This window comes from Choloepus didactylus, chromosome 23 (genome assembly GCF_015220235.1).
Source record: "Choloepus didactylus isolate mChoDid1 chromosome 23, mChoDid1.pri, whole genome shotgun sequence".
NCBI lineage: Eukaryota > Metazoa > Chordata > Mammalia > Pilosa > Megalonychidae > Choloepus > Choloepus didactylus.
In genome coordinates, this window is record NC_051329.1 from 7752182 (window position 1) to 7773455 (window position 21274).

Genomic DNA, 21274 nt, shown 5'->3' on the forward strand with positions numbered 1-21274 from the left:
AGAAAGGAATTATTATCCCAATTATTCTAATAAGGAATATTATTATTATTTTCTCATTATAATGAGGAAACCTAGGCTGAGTCACTTGTCCAAGTATGCCCAGTGAGTAGCCAAAACCAGGCTCTGAATCCGGCCATCTCGCTCCAGAGGCCACACTCTTCGCCATATGGCACACCCCCTTCTAGACGGCACAAACAAGAAATCTCCGTATTTGTCAAAAGATGGAATATATGCCCACTGACAACAGATAAGCCCCACCTAACTAACAGCAACAGGAAGACACAAATAACAAAATGTGATTCTGTCTTCAATTAATCTAAAAACACTGATTTCCAAGAAAAAAAATTAAATCTGAGAACATAATTAACATGGTCCCTACTTTGAAGTAACTTTAAATGATACGCTGGCAAGAGATTGAAAATAAGATTTTTAAAAATTTGGTGTGATGGTTAAGTTCATGTGTCAACTTGGCCAGGCTAGGATATCCAGTTGTTTGGTCAAGCAAGCCCTGGCCTGATTATTACTGTGAGGATATTTCATGGGCTTAAATTATCAGTAAGTTGACTGCATCTATAGCTGATCATATCTACAATCAACTGAGGAGTCTGCCCACAAAAATCGGAGAAGTTTCATCCAATCAGATGAAGGCTTTAAAAGGGGAAGTGATGATTTCAGCACCAGAGAGACAATTTCCATCTCTACTTCAGCCAGCCAGCTTCTTCTGGGGAATTCATCAAAAACCTTCATCGGAGTTCCCAGCTTGCGATCTGCCTATGGAATTTGGACTTGCCCATCCCCACACTTGTGTGACACAATTCTTATAAAAATCTCCTAACATTTTACAGATATCTCCTGTCGGTTCTATTTCCCTGGAGAACTCTGACTATTATAGCAAAGAAATCATATAACAAAAACTAGCAGTCTGCTCTGTTTCTCTTCAAATACAGAGAAATATTTAAGGAGAATTATGAGGTTACTGAAGATAAAGAAATAAAGGATATGAAATGTTTCCTTTGCTTACCAATCACATATCTTCTTCACCTTGTGGCCAATCTGTTCTCCCCAAAAGGATATTAAAAACACATACCATTTTATGACTTCACCCTAAAGAACAAATAAGGCAACTGTTACTTCAGTATGTACAACTTCCAAAACTCTGGAGGCTCAAACACTGTCAAAGAGTTAGTTCACTCACTCATTCAACAAATATTTACAAATATCCAACAAATAAACCTGAATAGGGTTTTGGCCTGTGTGCCAGGCACCGTTCTAGGTGCTATTTTGTTCTAGGTGAACAAATTAGACAAAAATTGTTGACGTGGGAGGACAGGGAGAGGATTATAGTCAATTGGCAGCAAGAGAGACAAACGAATAATGCCAGGTGAAGAGAAAGGCAACAAAGACAAAGCTAGAAGGGAAGACCGTGATGGGACGGGGAGATCACGAATGGGCTCAGTAAGTAAGCGACATTTGAGCCTAAAGAAATGAAGGGGAGGGAGCACGCATGAGCAGACTGGGGAAGAGCCTTCACTCATGCAGATACATGTTCAAGAAAAGCAAGAAGGTCAGCAAGGCTGAAGAGGGATGGACAAAGGTGAGAGCAGTAACAGACAAGTCAGAGAGGGGACAGCGGCCAGCCCCCTGTAAGGATCTGGGCTTTTTCCTGAGTGGGTCAGGAAGCCATGGGAGGGTTTTAAGTAGAGGAGTGAGACAAGCTGGCTTAAGTTTTAAAGGAATCACTCGGGCTGCTGTGAGGAGAACAGAATGGAGAGTGGCCAGGGCAGAAGCAGGAGCTCAGTAATTCAGGAGTGCACAGATGATCGGGACAGGATGGTGGTGGCAGCAAAGAGAAGAGCCAGGTTCTCTTTGTACCGAAAAGAAGGCACCACCAGATCTGCTGATGGATTACATAGAAGATGTGAGAGTGAGTCAAGGGTGACTCCAAGGTATTGGCCTGGGCAATTAGAAAGATGGATGTGCCAGTTACTGAGACGGGGAAGTCTGGAAGGGCAGACTTGGGGGAAAGATCACGAGTTCAATTCAGGCATTAGTTGGAAATGTCTCTCAGATATTCAAAAGAAGATGGTTAGATGCAAAAATCTGGTGTTTGGGGGAGAGGTCCAAGCTAGAGGTACACATCTGGGAGTACTACACACTGGGGACATGGAGACATATTGGGACAGAGAAGTTCAGGCAGGGGGGCCCGGCAGAAGAGGACACGGGGCAGCAGGAGGAGGGGGCAATCATGGAGATAGCAGATGGAGGAAATGGTTGATGTGGTTGGGAGACTGGTTATACCGAATAAATAAGTAAATTAACTAAGCAATTAACTAAGCATATTGAGGATAATGGGACCAGATTTCTCATTGTCAGAAAACGGAGATAAAAACATAGTAAAAGGAAAGTCTGGAAAGAATGATTAGAATTGAAGGTTATAGTTTGAATGCATAGTTTTATACTGTATATGTACAGATAGGTAGTTACAGGAGTGTGTGTGTGTGTGTGTGTACATGCACACACATCTATGTGCAGAGATGTGTGATTATATCATATTATTAAATATATTTATCCCACAGTTCTGACTGCTGGGATCCTAGCTGCCACAACACTGGAGGATGCAATGAGCACTTCAGCATCCAGATTTTGGTTTCTAAATACCATCCTTGTGGTGGTTTGAAGCTGCATGTACCCTAGGAAAACACTTTCTGAAACCTAATCCATTCCTGTGGGTGTGAACCCTTCGCAAGTAGGACCTACTGATGAGATTACCTCAGTTAAGGTGTGGCCCACCTCAATCAGCATGGGTCTTAACCCTATTACTGGAGTCCTTTATAAAAGAATGAAATTCAACAGATAAAGAAAGCCACAAGAAGCAAAAAGCTGAAATCAACGAAACTCGGAAGAGAAGGAAGAGACCAGGAGACGCCACCATGTACCTTGCCATGTGACAAGCTAAGGACCAAAAGTCGCCAGCAGCCAGTCCCAGGACACATAGTGTTGGAAAGAAAGCATGGCGCTGATGATGCCTTAATTTGGATATTTTCCCGGCCTCAGAACCATAAGCTTCTAAATTCCTGTTGTTTAAGCCAACCCATTTCATGGTATTTGCTTGAGCAGCCTAGAAAACTAAAACAATCCCCAACTAAAAAGAACCAGGATCCTTTGTAGGAATGGCCCATTCTAGAGGTAAGGCAAGCAAAGTACAAGATGAAGCTAGAACATCCTGTGGTGCCAGAAAGTAAGGGAATGTTCAGTGAATGATGAACATATGTCAAAACATGAAAGAGACTCCTACTAGCCAAACTACAGACAATTTTGGCGTCAAAATAAACGATAGTTAGAGTACAAGCCATTAAATCAAACAGGAATCCATAGTCTGTGCTGATATGAATGAATGAATGAATGAACGAATGAGGCAGAAGGGAAAGCTCTACCTAAATCGAATGATACAGTAATAAAGTAATAAATATAGAAGAAATGATGGAACAAGAATGTCCTAGTTTGCTAATGCTGCAGAATGCAAAACACCAGAGATGGACAGGCCTTTATAAAACGGGGGTTTATTTCACTACACAGTTACAGTCTTAAGGCCACAAAGCGTCCAAGGTAACACCTCAGCAATCGGGTACCTTCACCAGAGGATGGCCAATGGTATCCAGAAAACCTCTGTTAGCTGGGAAGGCAGCTGGCGTCTGCTCCAAAGCTCCGGCCTCAAAACGGCTTTCTCCCAGGATGCTCCTCTCTAGCAAGCTTGCTCCTCTTCAAAACATCACTCCCAGCTGCACTCCGTCAGTTCCCTCTCCTTGAGTCAGCCCATTTATATAGCCCCACTGATCAAGGCCCACCCTGAATGGGCGGGGCCACGCCTCCATGGGAACATCTCATCAAAATCTCCCACAGCTGGGTGGGGCACATTCCAAGCAAATCTAACCAGCACCAAAACCTCTGCCCCACACAAGACCACAAAGATAATGGCATTTGGGGGACACAATACATTCAAACCAGCATAAAGAATCACCATTTGGCAACCATGAGAGAGGTGAATGATTTGAGTAAGTCATCAACAGACGCTGAGGCTGTTGAGTAGTTTGATGAGAAAAGGGACACAGGTATAATCTTGAGATACCGCCTCACAAAATCCTAATCAGTTAAAAAGGGTGAAATGGTGAGATGAAGGTGGAGAAACCTGGCAGACAGGCCGCCCTCAGGTGCCATCAGTGCCTCCTGGCGTGAGGTGTTGGCAGGGCGGAGTGTCGTTCTGGTGATGTTCCTAAAAGAACGCATGCTCCGAGGCTGGTCGTGAAGGAACAGCACTCAGAGCCGGGTGAGGGGCATCCTAGAATGTAATGCCTGTTCTAAATGCAACTCGCATTCCCAGACAGGACCCTGAACAAGAAAGGAAAAAAGAGAAACTGTTGGGAAATTTGAATGGTAAGTTTGGAGCGGATGACAGTGTTGCCTCCTTGTTGATTTTCTGATCTGGAGGGGTTATATGGTAATTATGTAAAAACGTATCCTTGTTTTGGGGAAATAAGACATATTGGAATAACTTATGGTTAATGGGACCATGTCTGTGGCTTGCTCTCAAAAGGTTTTGAAAAAGCCTAATGAAAACGGGTATATCTATGTGTAAAGAAAGAGAGTGGACATGGGATGAATGTATAAAAATATTAACAATTGGAAAATCAAGACGAAGAGGATATGGAAGTTCTTTGTTCTCTCCCGGCAACTTTTCTACAAGTTGAAATTATTTTTCAAAATAAATTATTTGAAAAACCACATTAAGGGAAAAAAGAAATGTCATTTATAATGAACTTGACCTTGAAGACTCCTTAACAATTTAAAAAATAGTTCTTTGTCAAGGAATACAACCACCTAAGGCATAAGATGGAAGAAGGACCACATACAACACAAAAAACACAAATCACAGAACCAGATGAAATTGCCTTTTAGCTTATGAGTCTAGCAAAGAGACAGCTGTTGGCATCTAGAAACGACACTGACAAACAGAATATGGCGAGCAAGTGCTCTAAGGCTGCAAGGACTTTAAGAGGTCAGACGTTGAACCCAAAAGGCACTAAACCTGGCACTATGAACACTATGAACAAATCCTGGAATTTGATTAAAAGTTATCAAATAAAATATCCTTATTATCTCCATAACAAGGACTAAAAGAATATAGACTGAAATGTAAACAGTGGCCCTCTCTGCGTGGAAGGATTACAGGTGACTTATTTTGGTCTTCATGTTTTCTATATTTTCCCCAATTTTCTAGAATGAGCATCTATTTCCTTTGTAATCATAAGGAAAAACTTTGCATTTTCAAGATTAAAAAATCTCTATTCATTTCTGTATTTCTTTATGACGTTTAATACCCTTTCACATATATTGTAAAAATTCAGCACAATAGAGCTTAGAAATTCTACAGAAAAAAAATTGGATTAAATGTAAATAAAAGCACTGCATAAGAATGACTATTTTCTCTTAAGAAGGAAAAAACTCAAAATGCTACTTCAGAATAGTCTTAAACTTCAGCTTCATATAGAGATGTCACGCCATTCTTGACTGAGGGACAAGATTGCTGGCAGTTACAAGAGTCACAGGAAAACAGAAAATAGCACAGGTGTCTGGTTAATGAAAAACTTAACTGATCAGATTTCCCAACATGTGTGGTTTACTGAGGCTGAACCTTATGAAAACCATTTCACAGCCAAACCCCTCTTTACATGTCAAAACCATTACAGGCCAAAATTCCCAAGGCAAATCTAGAAAAACAAAATGCAAACGCTTTTCTCAAAATCAAGAAATGTAAGTCTTCTTCTTCCTTTGGTAGACCAGTTCATCCTCACTTAGAAGAATACAGTTCTTTGTGCTGTGAAGTCTAGAAACCTCAGATATGTGAGGAGGTGAATCTGACTCTCTCCTGCCCCCACTCCTCGGCTTCTCTTCCTGAACAGGGTATTCCTAAGGCTGTCAGGTGTGAACACGGCGCTGGATGGAGGGAGAGGGGTTAGAGCAACAGTGGCCCAGAACAGAGTATCAGGGCCAAGCATGGGGAGCAGCCCGGCGTGGAGTGGCATGAGGGGGGCCGTCCACACAAAGGGGTCCCAGCATGGGGGAGGGTCAGAGTAAAGCAGGGTGCGGAGGGCATCCAGGCAGAGGGTGGCCAGCGAGGGGTGAGGAGGGCAGAATGCGGATGCAGAGAGAAGGGGGTGACAGCAGAGATGACAGACTGATGGGAGATTGATTACATACAGGGAGCACTGATCAAGTAAGGAAACATATTAAGAATAATGGGAGCCAAGTTTTTCACTGTCAAAAAAAGGAGTTAAAAACACAGAAATGGAGAGACTTAGCATGAATCCGTGGTGCTGGACTGGAATTGGATGTGAACTCAGTTTCATTACATATACAGATAGATACAGAAAAAAATTAAGGTGTGTGTGTGTGTGTGTGTGTGTGTGTGTCCTAGAGCTGTCCACGCAGACCCGGAAACAGCAACATCTCAATAACCACACAAGCCCAGCAACCACATCTTGGCTTCTAACTTACATTCCCCACAAAAAAGAAACAGGCTGCCTAGAAAAATGGCTGATTCCACAGCTGGGTGAGGAACATGATGAAATGAATCTGGACCATCTCATGCAAGAAAGCAAGGAAGTGCTCAAAAGATGAAGCGAACATGTAAAAAAAAATGTTACAAAAGCCAGCCTGAATAAGGTCCAACTGGCCAAATCTAGAATATTAGTATCAAAAATACATAATGAGAGTAACAGAATGTAACCCCTTGAATTTTCATAGAAAATAAATGAATGAGTTGAAAATCTGGCAAGGAACAGGATAGTTACATAGAAAGCACTTCCCCCAAAATACTTGTTAATTATGAAGAAAAAGGTGTAGCGTCACAGTGGGGAAGCCTAACAGCTTGAATCAAGTGATCAAAGTGAACCAGGCCAGGAAAGAGACCAACTGGCATCACGCACCTCCTACAGGGATGCAGGGAGAAGAGCACAGCCTCACGGAGATTCAGACCATAACCTGAACCCAACAGAAGCAGCAGAGACATCCGAAATTGAGGGACATGCTAACAAAAAAAACTGGTCTGTAATATTCAAACCTGTCTAGGTCATGAAAGCCAAGGAAAGATTGAGAAACTGTTCCAGATTAAAGGAAACCAAAAGAAACATGACAACAAAATCCAATGTGTGAATCTAAACCAGATCCTTCTGCTAAAAACATCATTGGGACCACTGACGAATCCTGAATGGGAGTTGGAATCAGGTGGTTGTAATACACCTATGGTAATGTCCTGATTGTGATGGTTGTATTGTGATAATGTAGGAGAATGTCCTTGCTTTTAGGAATTACACACACGAGTATTCAAGGATGGTAGGGCATCAGTCCTCCGTACTGTCCCTCCCACTTTTCTGTAAGTCTGTCATTGTTTAAAAAGCGAGCATGACATTTACTCACTGTTTCAGGATCTTCAAGGGATTCGTCCAGTTCTGCGTAGGTCACAATAGTGTACCCTTTGCAGACCCTCCACAACATTTTTTCAAATGCTTCAACTTTTCCTTGGTTAATTAGGCCAGACACAAATCTATGAGACAACAGAGATAACCTGTAGTCAACTGAAAACAACTACTTTTATCAACTTGTCATTGAAAGAATGATGAAGAATTCCATTTCTGGCAGTTTCGTGGAGAAGATATCCTGAAAGCCCTCCAACTACTAAATACCTAAAAATCCTGCATAAATATTTTTGAAGCATCCTTTTACATCTCAAGCTGAACCTACAGTAAACAGAAATTATTGGAACCCCCAAATAAAACAGGACCTAGTGCCATCCTGATGTATTTTACTGCCCTTTACCCGTGGGCCTTGCATTTGAACGGCAGCATGGGAGACAGGAGCCAAGGCACTGGGTCCTACAAGGTGAGAAGACAGAACTGAACTCCGCACAGTTAAAACCCCTTCCCATAAAACTATACCTGTGGTGAATGACTGGACTAGAAAAAATTCCACCTTGTAAAGAGCCTACAAATAAACCTGTTTATTTTACTTTGGCTTCTGGTTGGAGGGGGAAAGGTCTTCCCTAAGAATTTATAACCACAGGCTTACAGTCACTTAAGTTTGTGGCTTAAAATCACACTACTTGCATAGGCAAAAAACAAACAAACAAACAAACAAACCAAAAAACCCAAGCTGAAAAATTAAGGTAAAGTGATTCAAGGTTCATTCAGTGCTCCCAGATACCTGACAAATGTAAAGACAAATTGCCTCTGGAGGAATATATCCTCCTCAAATTACAAGTCGTTGAATTCCTATAAATAAATATCAGAGGAATATAAGTTCCTAATAAAATAAATAAATAAATAAATAAACAGGAAACAAGTTACCATGAGTTCACGTGAGCAGAGACACTAAACAGTAAATTAATAAAAAAAGTTACCCAACTCAGTTTAGCTCCAGTTTCCACCAAACAAAAGAGAACCTGATGCGTCAATGACCAATTGTTTAAGGCTTATAGGAGTAACACTGGAGGGCATAAAAGTTCCTTCTTTCCAGCTCATTATACCAAAAGAAGAAATTTCCGTCATTTTTAGTTAAAAAATCAATACACTGAGTAATTCAGCTCAACAAATACAGGAGTGCAGTGTTTTAAATAAATGTTCGCCTTCTTTCGTTCCATCGTAGGCTTTAAAATGGTCCCCATTCATCCACTGTGCAGCGCTCATCTTCCTTCCACGAGAAAAGCAGTGAAGCCTGACGCCCCAGCTGCTGACACCTACCCCAGTTTCGCTCCCAGCCTCTGCATACAGCTGTAGTCCAACAACGTTTCATTCTCTAAGGGAGGGAATTCTTCATAAGTGGGTTCAAACTGCAAAGAGACATATAAACCAAGTGTGTCTCGTTAAAGGTGACACTTCATTCCCCAGTCATGCTTCCAAACAAGTTCACAGGGCATCGTAACCAGCTACTTAACTTTGGGTGCCAAGGTCCCAAGGTAACTTAGACATGTAACTCAGCTCTGCTAAATAAGAAAATAATTTCCTCATCCCTTATTTGTAAGCCACTTGAAGACATTTATACAAAAGAATAGTTGTAATTTAAGTCATTGCCTAAATCTAAGATAGAATACATTTTGTTAGAGGTTAGCACTGTATCACCTGAAGTTGAGTTTAGAAGGGAGGCACTTTTCCAAGCTATACTCAGCTCAGTACAGTTCTACCACATAGACTATTCATTATTCTTATAAATTACAGATTTCTTTTATTCCTTAACTCTTAGCAATTTGGAAAAACTAAATTTTACAGTTTGACTTCCACTGTTCAATTTTTTCTCGTGATCAGAAAAACATCTTTTTCAACTACAAACAAAAGCATTTTACAGACATAAAGCATTGCTACTGCTAAAAGTAACCAACACATTAAAAACACTAAATATAAATATATATACGAATATATAATGTTATATATTCCAACTGAAAAATGAAGCTAAGATCTAACAAGACCCTGCAGCCTTACAGGAATGAGATCTTTCTAAAATAAATATCCTTCCTCCTCTGTGTTGTTTAGTACCTCGACATTGCGTTTAACGAAGGTTTTTGTCACTCTCAGCATATGCGTGTACTCAATCAGTTCCAGCAAGTTTTTCCTCAGTTTCTCCTTGTTCTTAGTGACTTCTCTCAGTTCAACCTCGAGTTTCTGCAACTGTTCCTAAAACAAAATAGTGACAAAATTCTGATTACTAAACAGTGTGGTTTAGTTCCAAGTGTAGTTCTAATGCTTTTTCCAATATACTAAAATCAGTGGAGGTTTTAAAAAGCCAGAATTTATGTTAGCTTGATAAAGATATGAAAACATAAAGATTTTAAGGGCTCATCACTTATTCGTTCATATTAATTTGAGTACTCCTATGAAGTTCATGTCACATATGATATTATAAAACATTCTGGATGCTATGATACCCTTAAGACTGGCCTCTTCTCTAATTTCAGGTCATATAATTTCCTTTGCTTTTCTTTTGTCTGCTTATCCATTATAATACTTCAAGAAGTCTTCTTCCTTCAAGTCTATATTTTCTTTTATTTCCAAACAGGAAAATTTTTAGATAATCTTTTTTTAAAAACATCTTTTCCTAGTCTCTAGCTTAAAAGAGTTTCTATGCATTTACACTTACACAATTAATTGGGCATAAAAATTCAGGAGAACAATGCTTCTCTAATAATTAGTTACATAGTAAGCATCCTTAACAATTTTTAAGTATTAAAACACTAGAAATAGAATTTGTAAAACAAATCGAGTCAATGAAAACTTATATTCAAACAAATCACTTAACATACTACATTCATCTTGTGCTCTGCCTCATCAAAACTATAGACATTAATTACTGCATGTCTAATTATATCATAACCAACCCATCAAACTTCCCAAACCACTTGACTACTATCTACTCATGTGGTTGTATAATTCTCTCCAGGGTCCACCCACATACCAAATGTTTTTCCTACCAGCTCAGCAAACAGAGCAGCCAGAAATGGAATAGTCTTAGTTACACATTAATAATCTCTTTAAAAGAGACAAACAACTCAAGTCTATTTCCCAGTGTGATGAACTATACAATGATCAGACTGAAATCTCAATGGTTAATTCATGGGTAGATGCTAAAAAAAAAAAGATAAGCAAGTGTCTCACAAGAGGACAGCTGCCAGACACTGAAGTTAGGGTGAAGGAATTCCATTTGCTCCCATCCTATAAGGTCACTCACCTTCACACCAACTTCTGAGAATCAGAGGGGGAAAGGGTCAGAGTGAACCTGGAAAGCACGTGAGGGGCGTATGGCTGAACCCTTGATTATCTGCACTAGGAGAGGCAGGCTCGGGCATGGAGAAACCCAGAATGAACTTTCTGACATGCTCCATGACTAAGAGCCAGATTTAATGACCTAATTTTCTTTAGCCTCTGTAAAACACCATCTGGAAAGGGAAAACACGTCTTACATTGTAAAGAAAACTAAATGACGGTAAAAATTTATCGTAATATATCATAATATTGTTCGTTAATTTTCATTCCATGGTTTTGAGAAGAAAGGCAGAAAAGCATTAGACAGTGGCCTCAAGCAGCTTCTTCAGAAACAAGTTACCTGCATTTCTAAAATTTGTTTAAGAGGTGGAGCTGGAGGACTGGTCTCTCCCTCAGGAAGGGGGATATCAGCTTTATTGATTTCTTGTACTAAAAATGCTGTGGAAATAAAAGTTAATCAAATTAGGCATAGAAACCTAATATAATAAACTTCAACCTGACCATTTTAAATCCCAACCTTTCCTAGGCCACCTAAAAATTAATGTGTAAATGCACAAAATTCTTGAGCATTCCAAAGATCTGAAAACTACTACTACCCAGAGAGATCAGCATGCAACAACAAAATAAATAATAATCTGGATAACTATTTTCTGAAATTCCCAAATTTTCTTCCTTTCTAAAACCCTATAGAACTTCTGAGTCATGGCTGTCTCTGTTCCTATAAAATAAAGCAGAAGGTTAGGAACACACTTGGGAGTACAGAAACAACCCAGATGATAGACCTATAAAAGCCACCAACAGTGACAGCACCGTGGCCCCCCTGCAGACTGTCCTTAGGAGGAAACAGGCATCCATCAAGAGAATCACAACCTTGAGAAGCAAAAGCTCTCCAGAGACCCTGGAACCCCGGGCTCACCTGAGAGTCCCCAGGCAGCTGTGATGCTTTGACTCAGAACACCCTGTTCTGCCTTGCTACATATATTAAAAACATGATTCACAAAACCAAAAGTAAACCATGCAAAATTAACTTAATTTTTTTAGTTTATATTTTCAATTAGGTAAAGTATCCTTTTCTGTAGGATAAAGGTCACAATGCCTGGGAAAGCCATTATCAGACAGTATTTCTGAGAAGTGATACTAGTTATTTTATTTTTTAAAAATGAAAAAGCAACAATGTCTTACCAACAAGGCAGCAAATGAAGCATTGAGAGTAAAAAGTTTCTGGAAAAGGATACAAATTGTTTTAACCTATTTTTAACATACCTAAATTTATTTGAAAGCTTCCTTTTAAGTCTATATTCTGAGACAGTTGAAGCTACAAGAAGTCCTGCACATGTCTACTGGGTTATCCTTTTTGCCCTGCCTTTAAAAACCTCATTCCAAATATATCACCAGTCCAATGACTCATGCCTGTTGCAAAGACATGTAAAGGAATAGATTTCAAAGATGACTACATTTTTTTTAATCTTAAAAATGCCCAATTAAAAAATATAAAATCCCCAATAATTATTAGCATTACTCATATTATAAATTGTTCCAAAAAGTCATATTCTTCCCCAACCCCAGTCCTTCATACCAATTACTTCTCTGGTCATCCATCTAAAAACAAATTTTGTACTTCACTCAACTGTCTGAAATCATTTTTACCCTCTGTTTCAGCCAGGACTTTAGGGCTATTTCCAGCTCAGATATTAAAGACCTTAGAGATTAAGGGAGCAACCTTGGAACTGAGCTGTAGTGGCTCCAGTCAGAGAGCAGGGATGGAACACATTCGCAAATGAAGCCCTGAGAAAAAAGGCAATTTTTATCAACCAGTCTATATGCCATTTCTGCCTCTCCTGTTCCTTAACAGAATTTTAAGTTAAGCAGTATATTAACATGTATTTGGTGTTATTTTTTAAGTGATAATAAACTACCAGGGATTGGTTAAATAAATCATAGTACATCAAAACAACGAAATAGTATGCAGCCATTAAAAACAATGACACATCAATCTGTTTATTGACATGGAAAGATATTCACAATAACTACTGTTAAGTGAGAAACAAAACTGTCAACAAAATAATGGAACCATATGTATGTAAAGTCTCACTTTCATGGATGAAGAGTAAAAAAGTATGGAAAGAGAACGGGCACTTAGGTGACAGTGATGACCTCTGTAGGGTGAGAATGTAGGCCATTTCTTTCTTTCTTTCTGCTTGTTTACCTTTTCTAACTGTTCTAAAGTGAATAAGGTTTGCCTCCACAAAAAATAATTATTTAACTGATTAAAGCGGAAAATAAACTTACCCAATATCCGTTCTAGTTCTTCACACCTCTTCACCTCACCAACAAATTTTCTTTGGAAAGAACTTACATTCTGGTTGAGCTGAGAAAAGAATGAAAAAAAGATGCTTTAAAATTTCTAGTGTTTTGGCCATGATTTTAAAAATAAAATTGATTTTTTAAATAAAATTAAAATGTTACCAGTAAAGTTTTGACAGAAAGTATACCCTTGTATACTGCTGACTGGAAGTATAAACTGATGCAACTTTTCTGGAGAGTATTTGGCAACTATCATCAAAAAAATCCTGAAAAATAACTTTTAGCTCAGCAATATCCTACATAATGTGACTCGGAAAGCCATATGGACCACACTCTCCTTTGTCCAGTATATAGACGGATGAGTAGAAAAATGAGGGGAAAAAAAAAAAAAAACAAGGCACCCAGTGTACTTTTTTAATTGTTCTTTTTCACTTTAATTTTTATTCTTGTTTTTTTTGTGTGTGTGTGTTAATGAAAGTGTTCAAAAATTAATTTTGGTGATGAACACACAACTGTATAATGGTACTGTGAACAACTGATTGTACGCTTTGTATAACTGCATGGTATGTGAATATATCTCAAAAAAATTTGATTAAGAAAAAAAAGAAAGAAAGAAATCTACCGTAAGGAAAAAATTATGGACACACACAAGAATTTATCTAGAAGAACATCAACCCCATGGATTATCCCCTCTAATACAGAAAAAATGATATTCCAAAAATCAAACGATAGCAAATTGGCTAAAGAAAGTATGGTCTATATGCATACAATGGAATACTGTTCAGCCACAAAAGGAAGGAAGTACTGGCACATGCTACCACACGGATGAACCCTGACAACATGAGGCTAAGTGAAAGCCCCCTCCACATGAAACTTCCAGAAAAGGCAAATCTATAGACAAAAAGTAACTTCATGGTGTCCTGGGGCACAAGGGACGCGATGGAGATTAACAGTAAATGGGCAGCAGGGGTCTTTTGGCAGCGATGGCCTGTTGTAAAACTGGATTGTGGTGATACTTGTACAACTCAGCAAATTTTCTAAAAATCATTGATTGTACACTTAAAACGAGTGAATTTTATACATAAATTAAACCTCAAGAGTTATATAAAAAAATGATTTGGTCACATAACTGAATACTGTGCAGTTATTAAAAATTATGTTTTAAATGACCAGGTAATTTGATTACATTAAGAAATTCACTCTTAAACTTTTTAGGTGTGATAATGGTATTATGGTTATGATTTTTTTTAAGAAGTCCTTATCTCTTAAAGATCGTTATTAAGATACTTGCAAATGAAATTACACTTCTGGGATTTGCTTCAAAATAATCTAGAGCAGAAGGGGAAGGAAGGGTAGGAAAACGGGAGACATGTGGCCAGGAGTTTATGCTGCAGCTGAGTGACGAGGGCACAGGGTTCACTGTACTATGTGCTCTACTCATAACACAAAGCTTAAAAAAATGAAAAATATTGTAAAAGAGTATTTAATAAAATGAGGAAGTTAGTCATGCTTTGTGTGGAAAAAAGCAGACTAAAGATAATATTTTCAATACAATTACAATTATGTAAAAATACATATACAGGTAGTTTTTAAATACTATTAGAAAAATACTGTTTGATTGACCAACATCACCAAAAAGTTTAAAGTGTTTATTTCTAGGTATTGGGATCAGGGAAGCTGTTACCTCATAAGAATGTTTCCCCAATTTCCCACAATAAGCTTATATTACTTCTGTAATTTTTTTTCACTGCAGTATTCATTCACATTAAAAGACATTTAGGACAAGAATTTTATCTTTATGAACTTCAGAGTTTATACTGCACACTCTCAAAAAATGTAATTACACGAAAACTAGGCATGAAACTGCTCAAACCACCTGAGAAGTTTCTACCCCAAAGGCTCTGTTCTTGTTTGGTTTTAATAATTAACCAGAAGAAAGATAAAGAATCAAGTGTCATTTCACTTGTCACCTTCTCATTCATTTCTGGAAATCATTTTAACCTGAAATAATCACTTCTAAGCTCCTAATGACTCAGATACAATCTACTGCTACAGAACTGAGGCTGCAAAAAGGAAGCTGTGTATCAGAAGCTATCTACACATGACACTTCTCAGTTTGAATTTTTTTCTTCGATGACAAACAATAGTCAAGTCTAATTGGACATTATGGTTAAGCCTTATAGGGGTAAATTTGTGTGGCAATGATACGAACATGGTTGAATTTGACCCATGACACCACCATCACATATTTCAACTGGGTTTTTCTGTTGCATGATTTCTTTTACAAGGTTTTGTTTTCATTTTCTTTTTAGGGAGGCAAAGTCATCCCAATTCAAGGCTAATGATATAAAGTACATTTTAACATAGATTCATTTTAAGACTGGCATTTAACCCAGAAAAACCAGCAGAGGATGCCTGATGTTGTGTTTACTGATACTCCTACCACAGGTCTTCCCACTCCAGCGGGACTGAAGGTGAAAACTGTTTTAGATTGCAGCCTGTTACTAAAGTGAGATAAACACTCCCTTCCTTGAGTCCTACTGGTTTCTTTTCCAGGTCTTCTCACGGGCTGTCATACAGAAATCCTTGCCCTGCTTCCTTCCCCTTAGAAGGGTTACTAAAAGGAAAGGGAAATACATCCAGCCTATGCATGCCAGAAAAACGGTCAGTGATCACACTGCAAATGCAAGGTCAGCGAGAAACCCCGGGAAAGAGCAGAGAAAGTGTCAGGGTTGTGATGGAGCTTTCTGCATCAGCATCCACGCTGCTTGACAGTCAACCTGAAGGAAGACACACACATACACACACACACACACACACACACACACACTTATCTGAACTCTGAAACTCCAGGACCATACAAAGAAGAGTTCATCTTAGCTTTTAATTTTGTTTTCCTTTCGGAAGAACAAGAACAGTTCTTTCTCTTTCACTAATTGTCAGTCAAAAAGAAACCCTGCTATATTCTATTACCTATGTAATGAAACCACATCTTTGTGGTGATAAGAGTGTTCAATGCCTGCTCTCTTGGCTTGAGTACTAACAGCAGGGAACAAGTGTACTGTTACAAAGAAGGGAGCCCGCTTCCCTTGCGACTGTTTCCTGAATCTCTTGTGCTACTCACAGCTCAGTAACTGTACCTGCCAGGCAATCAGTACCAGGTACCCAAATGGCTCCAGGGACCAGGAAGGCTGGTGGGCCTTATCTCTAGCTTCGCCTGTCACTCAGGAGTTTCTCCCTCACCTTGCAATCACCTTCTGAGGCCAACCGAAGGACCACTGACATCAGATCATCCTTTTGAAATTAAGGATTATTTGGGAAGATAAAGAGAAACAGCCAAGAGGTGAAAGTTGTGGCCCAGGAAATAAAATAAATGGTCACCTGAAGTGACTTTCAATTCAATAGGTAAGTATTAGGTCTTGCCAAATAGTCTTCCTTCCACACCCTCTGCTTTTCCTTCATAGCACTTATTATTATAACCAGAGTGTGCTTATCTGTCTCCTTCCAGACTGTGAGCTCCATGAACACAGAGACTTGCCTTGTTCACTGCTGAGTCCCCAGCACCAAAAATAGTGCCTGGAACACCTTAGGCATTCAATGGGAAGCTTGTTCCTTCACTCAACAAATGCCTATTAAGGGCTTACTCTTTGCTAACCTCGAGGAATGAGGAGTGAACGGACAGGCAGGGTACTTACCCCTGGGAGTTTACAATCCATGGTGGAGACAAACAATAAACAAGTAAATAACTGCATGAACAAATGTTTATTATTACTTGTTGTGGAGACAGCTTCCATTCAACAAACACTGACCATGGTTCAATTCCATCTGGACATTGGGATGTACACAGTCACACACCACTGAACAAAAACAAAGCCCCCTTCCAGCCAGGAGCTCACACCAAGCTCATTCCCAATGCAGGTTTTTGTACACTTCCAATTCCCTCCACCCGGGACCCTCTTCTCCAGACCACCCAGGGCCGGCTCCTTCCTACTGAGGTCGCAGCTGTCACGCCACGTCCTCAATGAAACCTTCCTCGACCATCCCTTCAAATGTACCTCCCACCGAGTGGCCATCGCACCACCTGGTTTCTCTTCTTTATAGCAAACATTTTCTTGTTTACCTATTCGCTTGCTTAGTATATGTCTCCCGCCACCCCCGTAAGTTCCAAAGGGACTCCAAGAGGCCTTATCACACTTGCTCGCCTGCTTGGCACGGTGTCCGGCCGAGTCTGCGCTCCGAAGCATTCGATGAGGGCTACCCGGAGGTGATGGAGACGACACAGAGGCGTCCCTAATAACCCCGGGCAGAGCCGCCTCCGACCGGAGGTCCGGAGACCTGGGTTCGGGTCCCGGCTCCGCGCGACCCGTAGGGGAAGTGGAGACCGAGGCGCGCCCCTCCCCAAGCGCTCGCGACACGGAGGCCGAAGCGAAAAGCGGGATCTGAAAGCGCTTCGCCGTCAGGCGCGGCCCGCGGGCGGGGGCGGGCCGGGGTCTCGCGGGGCGACACTCACGTCTCGGAACTGGACCAGGCCCTTCTCGCCCAGCGCGCTGAGGCACTCGTAGGCCGTGCCGGACTGGAGGAAGAGCTGCGCCAGGCACATGGTCTCGCTGCGGAACAGGGACCCCATGGCGGGCCCGCACGGTCAGCCGGGGCGGCCCGGGCCTCGGGCTCTTCCTGCGGCCTCGCCGCGGCCCCGCACCATGGGGCTCCGGGCTGCAGCGGCCGCCTCCGGTCCGGCCGCCCAGCTCCTGCCACTGCGGCCACCGCTCCAGCCGCCGCCACCGCCAACAGCGAGGCCCCGCCCCCGAGCCACGGCCGGTTCCGGTTCCGCCCCCCGCGCGTGCCCGCCCCCAGCCGGCCGACCAATGGCCGCCCGGAGTTCCGGTCGAAAGCCGCCGCGGCGCGGCCAACCGGCGCAAACCCCGGGTGGGGGCTGCCGAAGCTTCCCGCGCTCGGGGCGGACCTCGAACAGGCGGTCGCTTAGGTTTTAGAGATTTTTAATGTTTTATTGAGTTTGGGTTTACGTACCATAAAATCTCCCCGATTTGAATATACAACGCAGGGATTTTTTAGTAAATTCGACTCCAAAAGATCCTTCCTGTTCGCTTGCAAGCCCGCTTCCCATCCCCAGCTCCGGACAATCACTAAACTACTTTGTCTCTATAGATTAGCCTATTCTGGGCATTTCATAAAAATGAAATTCTACAAAACGCGGTTCTCGCCTCTGGCTTCTGCCACTTGCTTTTCCCTCGGGTCCCGTGTTCCTTCTGCAGACCGAAAAGCAGGGTCCAAGGCCGGAACAATTGCAGCGCCGCTCGCCACGCTTGCCTTCTACAGTCCCCCACACCGCAGCTCCAGTGATCGCTTTGAAACAAGAAGAAAATCTGATGTGAACCTACTTGAAATCCTCTGGCTTCTCCCACTGCATTGCGAATAAAATCCAAATTTACCGTAACCAGCAAGACCCCACGGAATCTGGACTCTGCCCTCCTCAGCTTATCTATCGCCTGCCCAGGAGCTCCGTTTGCTGCGGCTGCTGGCCTCCTTTCTTTCTCTCAAACCCACCTAGGTCGGTGCATTTGAACTTGCAGATCCTCCAGACTTTCTCACCCCAATTGTCTCCTCCTGCGAGAGGATTTCTCAGATCTCCTCTTTAAAGCAGTCCCCTCATTCCACCCCATCACGGCCCTGTTCTGTTTCCTCTATGGCACGTGCCATTGTCTGAAATCACCTCTTCCACTTGTTTATTGCCAGTCTTCCCCCATTAGAGTGTAAGCTCACCAGAGATGGACATTGACTTGGTCACTTGCAAGTAGACTCTCCAGGGCGTGACACGTAACAGCCACTCAGTAAATGTTTCTTGAACCCATGCATCGATGTATAAACTTAGAAAATTAAAACCCTATGCTCCCCCCTTCCAGGTTGAATTCTACTGCCAAAGTGAATTTTTCCTTTTACACTACAAAAGGCATCCTAACAAAGTCCACAAAATCAGTCTAAATTACCTATCGTTTGGGAATTTAAAATTATTTTTCCAGTTACATAAACTGCCATTAAAAGACTTCCTGAATCACTTTAATTAATTAAACAGTAACTATTACCTTTTCCTTGATAAAAGACAACTTGTTACTCTATGTGCTGTGATCAGTTCAATCCACAGAGATCCAAATAAAAGACAACTAGAAGGGGAAGGAATCCAGTGTTTCCCTAATTAATACAAATAGTAGTACTTGAGGGGGGAAATGTTTATGGTATTAGTTACATATTCTATATAAATCAGGAAAAATATAACAAAAACACCAAATCCATAATTTCTTCTATTTACATAACAGTATGGGTGATTCTCATTATATGGTAAGAATTGTGAAGGTGAATTCAAACAGCTGAAGTTCGGGAAATAATCTACTCATATCCCATACCCCAGCCCCACTATATCCAGTACTGACCCAGACTCCTAAGACAGTCCTACCTTGAGGTCAGGGGGCTGAAACCGATAGTGTTTCCACTTTGTCACAAATTGTGAAGTGTGAAATCAATGGTTCATTCCCCTATTAAAAAATGAGATTGAGATTGGAAGGAAGATTTGAAACTCCCTCTGAGCAGGAACTCTGCAGGGAAGATGCAACACACCTTAGGGAGTGCTGGGACATAAGGAGACACTAGGGATTCAATGGAGAATTGTAAAGGGGAAAAGAATTGCTTTTCAATTTAGGCTTATTGATGGTCTGCAAAATCCATATAAAACAGCAACTAGATAAATTATCTGACACACAATGAAAAATGCAGAGGAGCTTAGTGGTGTTGCCACTGTGGGGCTGTGGCTAAGGACACCCCTTCCCCCACCACGTCCTCAAGACTCAGCTAGGAAAAACTGTCCTTCATCAGAAGTTTAATTTTAATTTATGGGCCCTTTGATTCTTGTAGCTAATCATATTTAACTTTTTGCAAACTGAGGACTAAATTAGGGGGGACACCTTTGCTAAATGCAACTGTCTTCAGCACATATTTTTGTGGGCTTACATTTGTCAGACCCCAGAAAAAAGATTCTAACATATAGAAGGAATGTCTGATCCAGGGGCCCTGTTGCTTATCTCACAGAAAATAGGTGCCCCATAAACTGAAGAATGAAGGCTGTTCAAGGCTATTCCAGTCACAGTGGCGCCCCAACCACAAAAGGTGGGTAAAAGCAAGGTCAAATATGTCTAAAAGGCAAACAACCAAAAAGGCCTGCTCTCCCTAGATAGATAACGCAGCTGCTTTTCTGAGAAGAATAATGGACTAGAATCCTAACAACCTATCAGCTTAGAAATTGGCAGACACCCACCCAATTGAGGCATAGGACGCACTCAGCAGGCACCCTTCTCCCCCAACACCCTTCCCTCCCCACGTGGGTTTTTCCTTTTAAAAATGCTGCTCTCAGATAGAGGGCCGGAGCCATTTTTCCTTTCTTTCTTTTCTGATGGCTCCCACCTGCTTTCTTCTGCTTTCTTCCTCTAAACTTTATACTTAAACTTTGACTCGCTGCGTTGTGTGGATTCTTGAACGGCTCTGGACCTAACAACATTTACCCTGGTTTTGTTTCTCTTTCCTCCCTATAGTAATTTCCTTCCCCAGTCCCCACCCACCCCACACCTTTCCTTACTGCCCCACGCCTTTCTTTATGGATTAATTTTGTCCTTTTATATTATATGCATCTTGTAATCTTTTCTTTGGAATATGGGAAAATAACCGATTCAGCACAAATATATGAAAAAAAATTTTTTAAAGACTGATTCTTTCTGGTATAAATAACATATATGGATTAAAATGCTTAAGATTTTAATAATTTGTGATAAACTAAAATTTCAACTAAAACTTTGTGGGAGCCCCGGGTCCAGGGCCTTCCCTAAGGGCCTTGAAGACTGTGCACGCAGCAGCTTGCATGACCTGGGTCAGTTAAGGTTTAACCTACCCTCCTTGTAAAACCAGGCCTCCTGTGCTAAACGTAATCTATAGCTTACTTCCTTCCCAAACTCCCCGAGATGTTATCACACTTGCTATCTACAAGGTAACCTATAATCCTCCCCTCTTTCCTGTTGCATCCAATTGATCCTTCCCTGCCACAAGACATCCCCCCATCCCTTTGTCTCAAGCCCCTATAATTGGCTTGACCAGTTCCCCCCAAA

General features: G+C 41.2%; 1 protein-coding gene across 1 annotated transcript in view; it reads right to left on the minus strand.

The window, feature by feature from the left end:
• Window positions 1-17912, minus strand: part of ATP6V0A2 (ATPase H+ transporting V0 subunit a2) — a 36146-nt gene extending 18234 nt beyond the window's left edge. The window contains exons 1-7 of the mRNA XM_037816533.1: window positions 17620-17912; window positions 13095-13173; window positions 11146-11243; window positions 9582-9719; window positions 8793-8881; window positions 7474-7600; window positions 1022-1104 (exon numbers count right to left, since the gene is read on the minus strand). Of these exons, the coding sequence (XP_037672461.1) occupies window positions 1022-1104; window positions 7474-7600; window positions 8793-8881; window positions 9582-9719; window positions 11146-11243; window positions 13095-13173; window positions 17620-17736 (731 nt within the window). The 5' untranslated portion in view covers window positions 17737-17912. The remainder of the gene's footprint in view (window positions 1-1021; window positions 1105-7473; window positions 7601-8792; window positions 8882-9581; window positions 9720-11145; window positions 11244-13094; window positions 13174-17619) is intronic.
• Between the last annotated feature and the right edge of the window lie 3362 nt (window positions 17913-21274).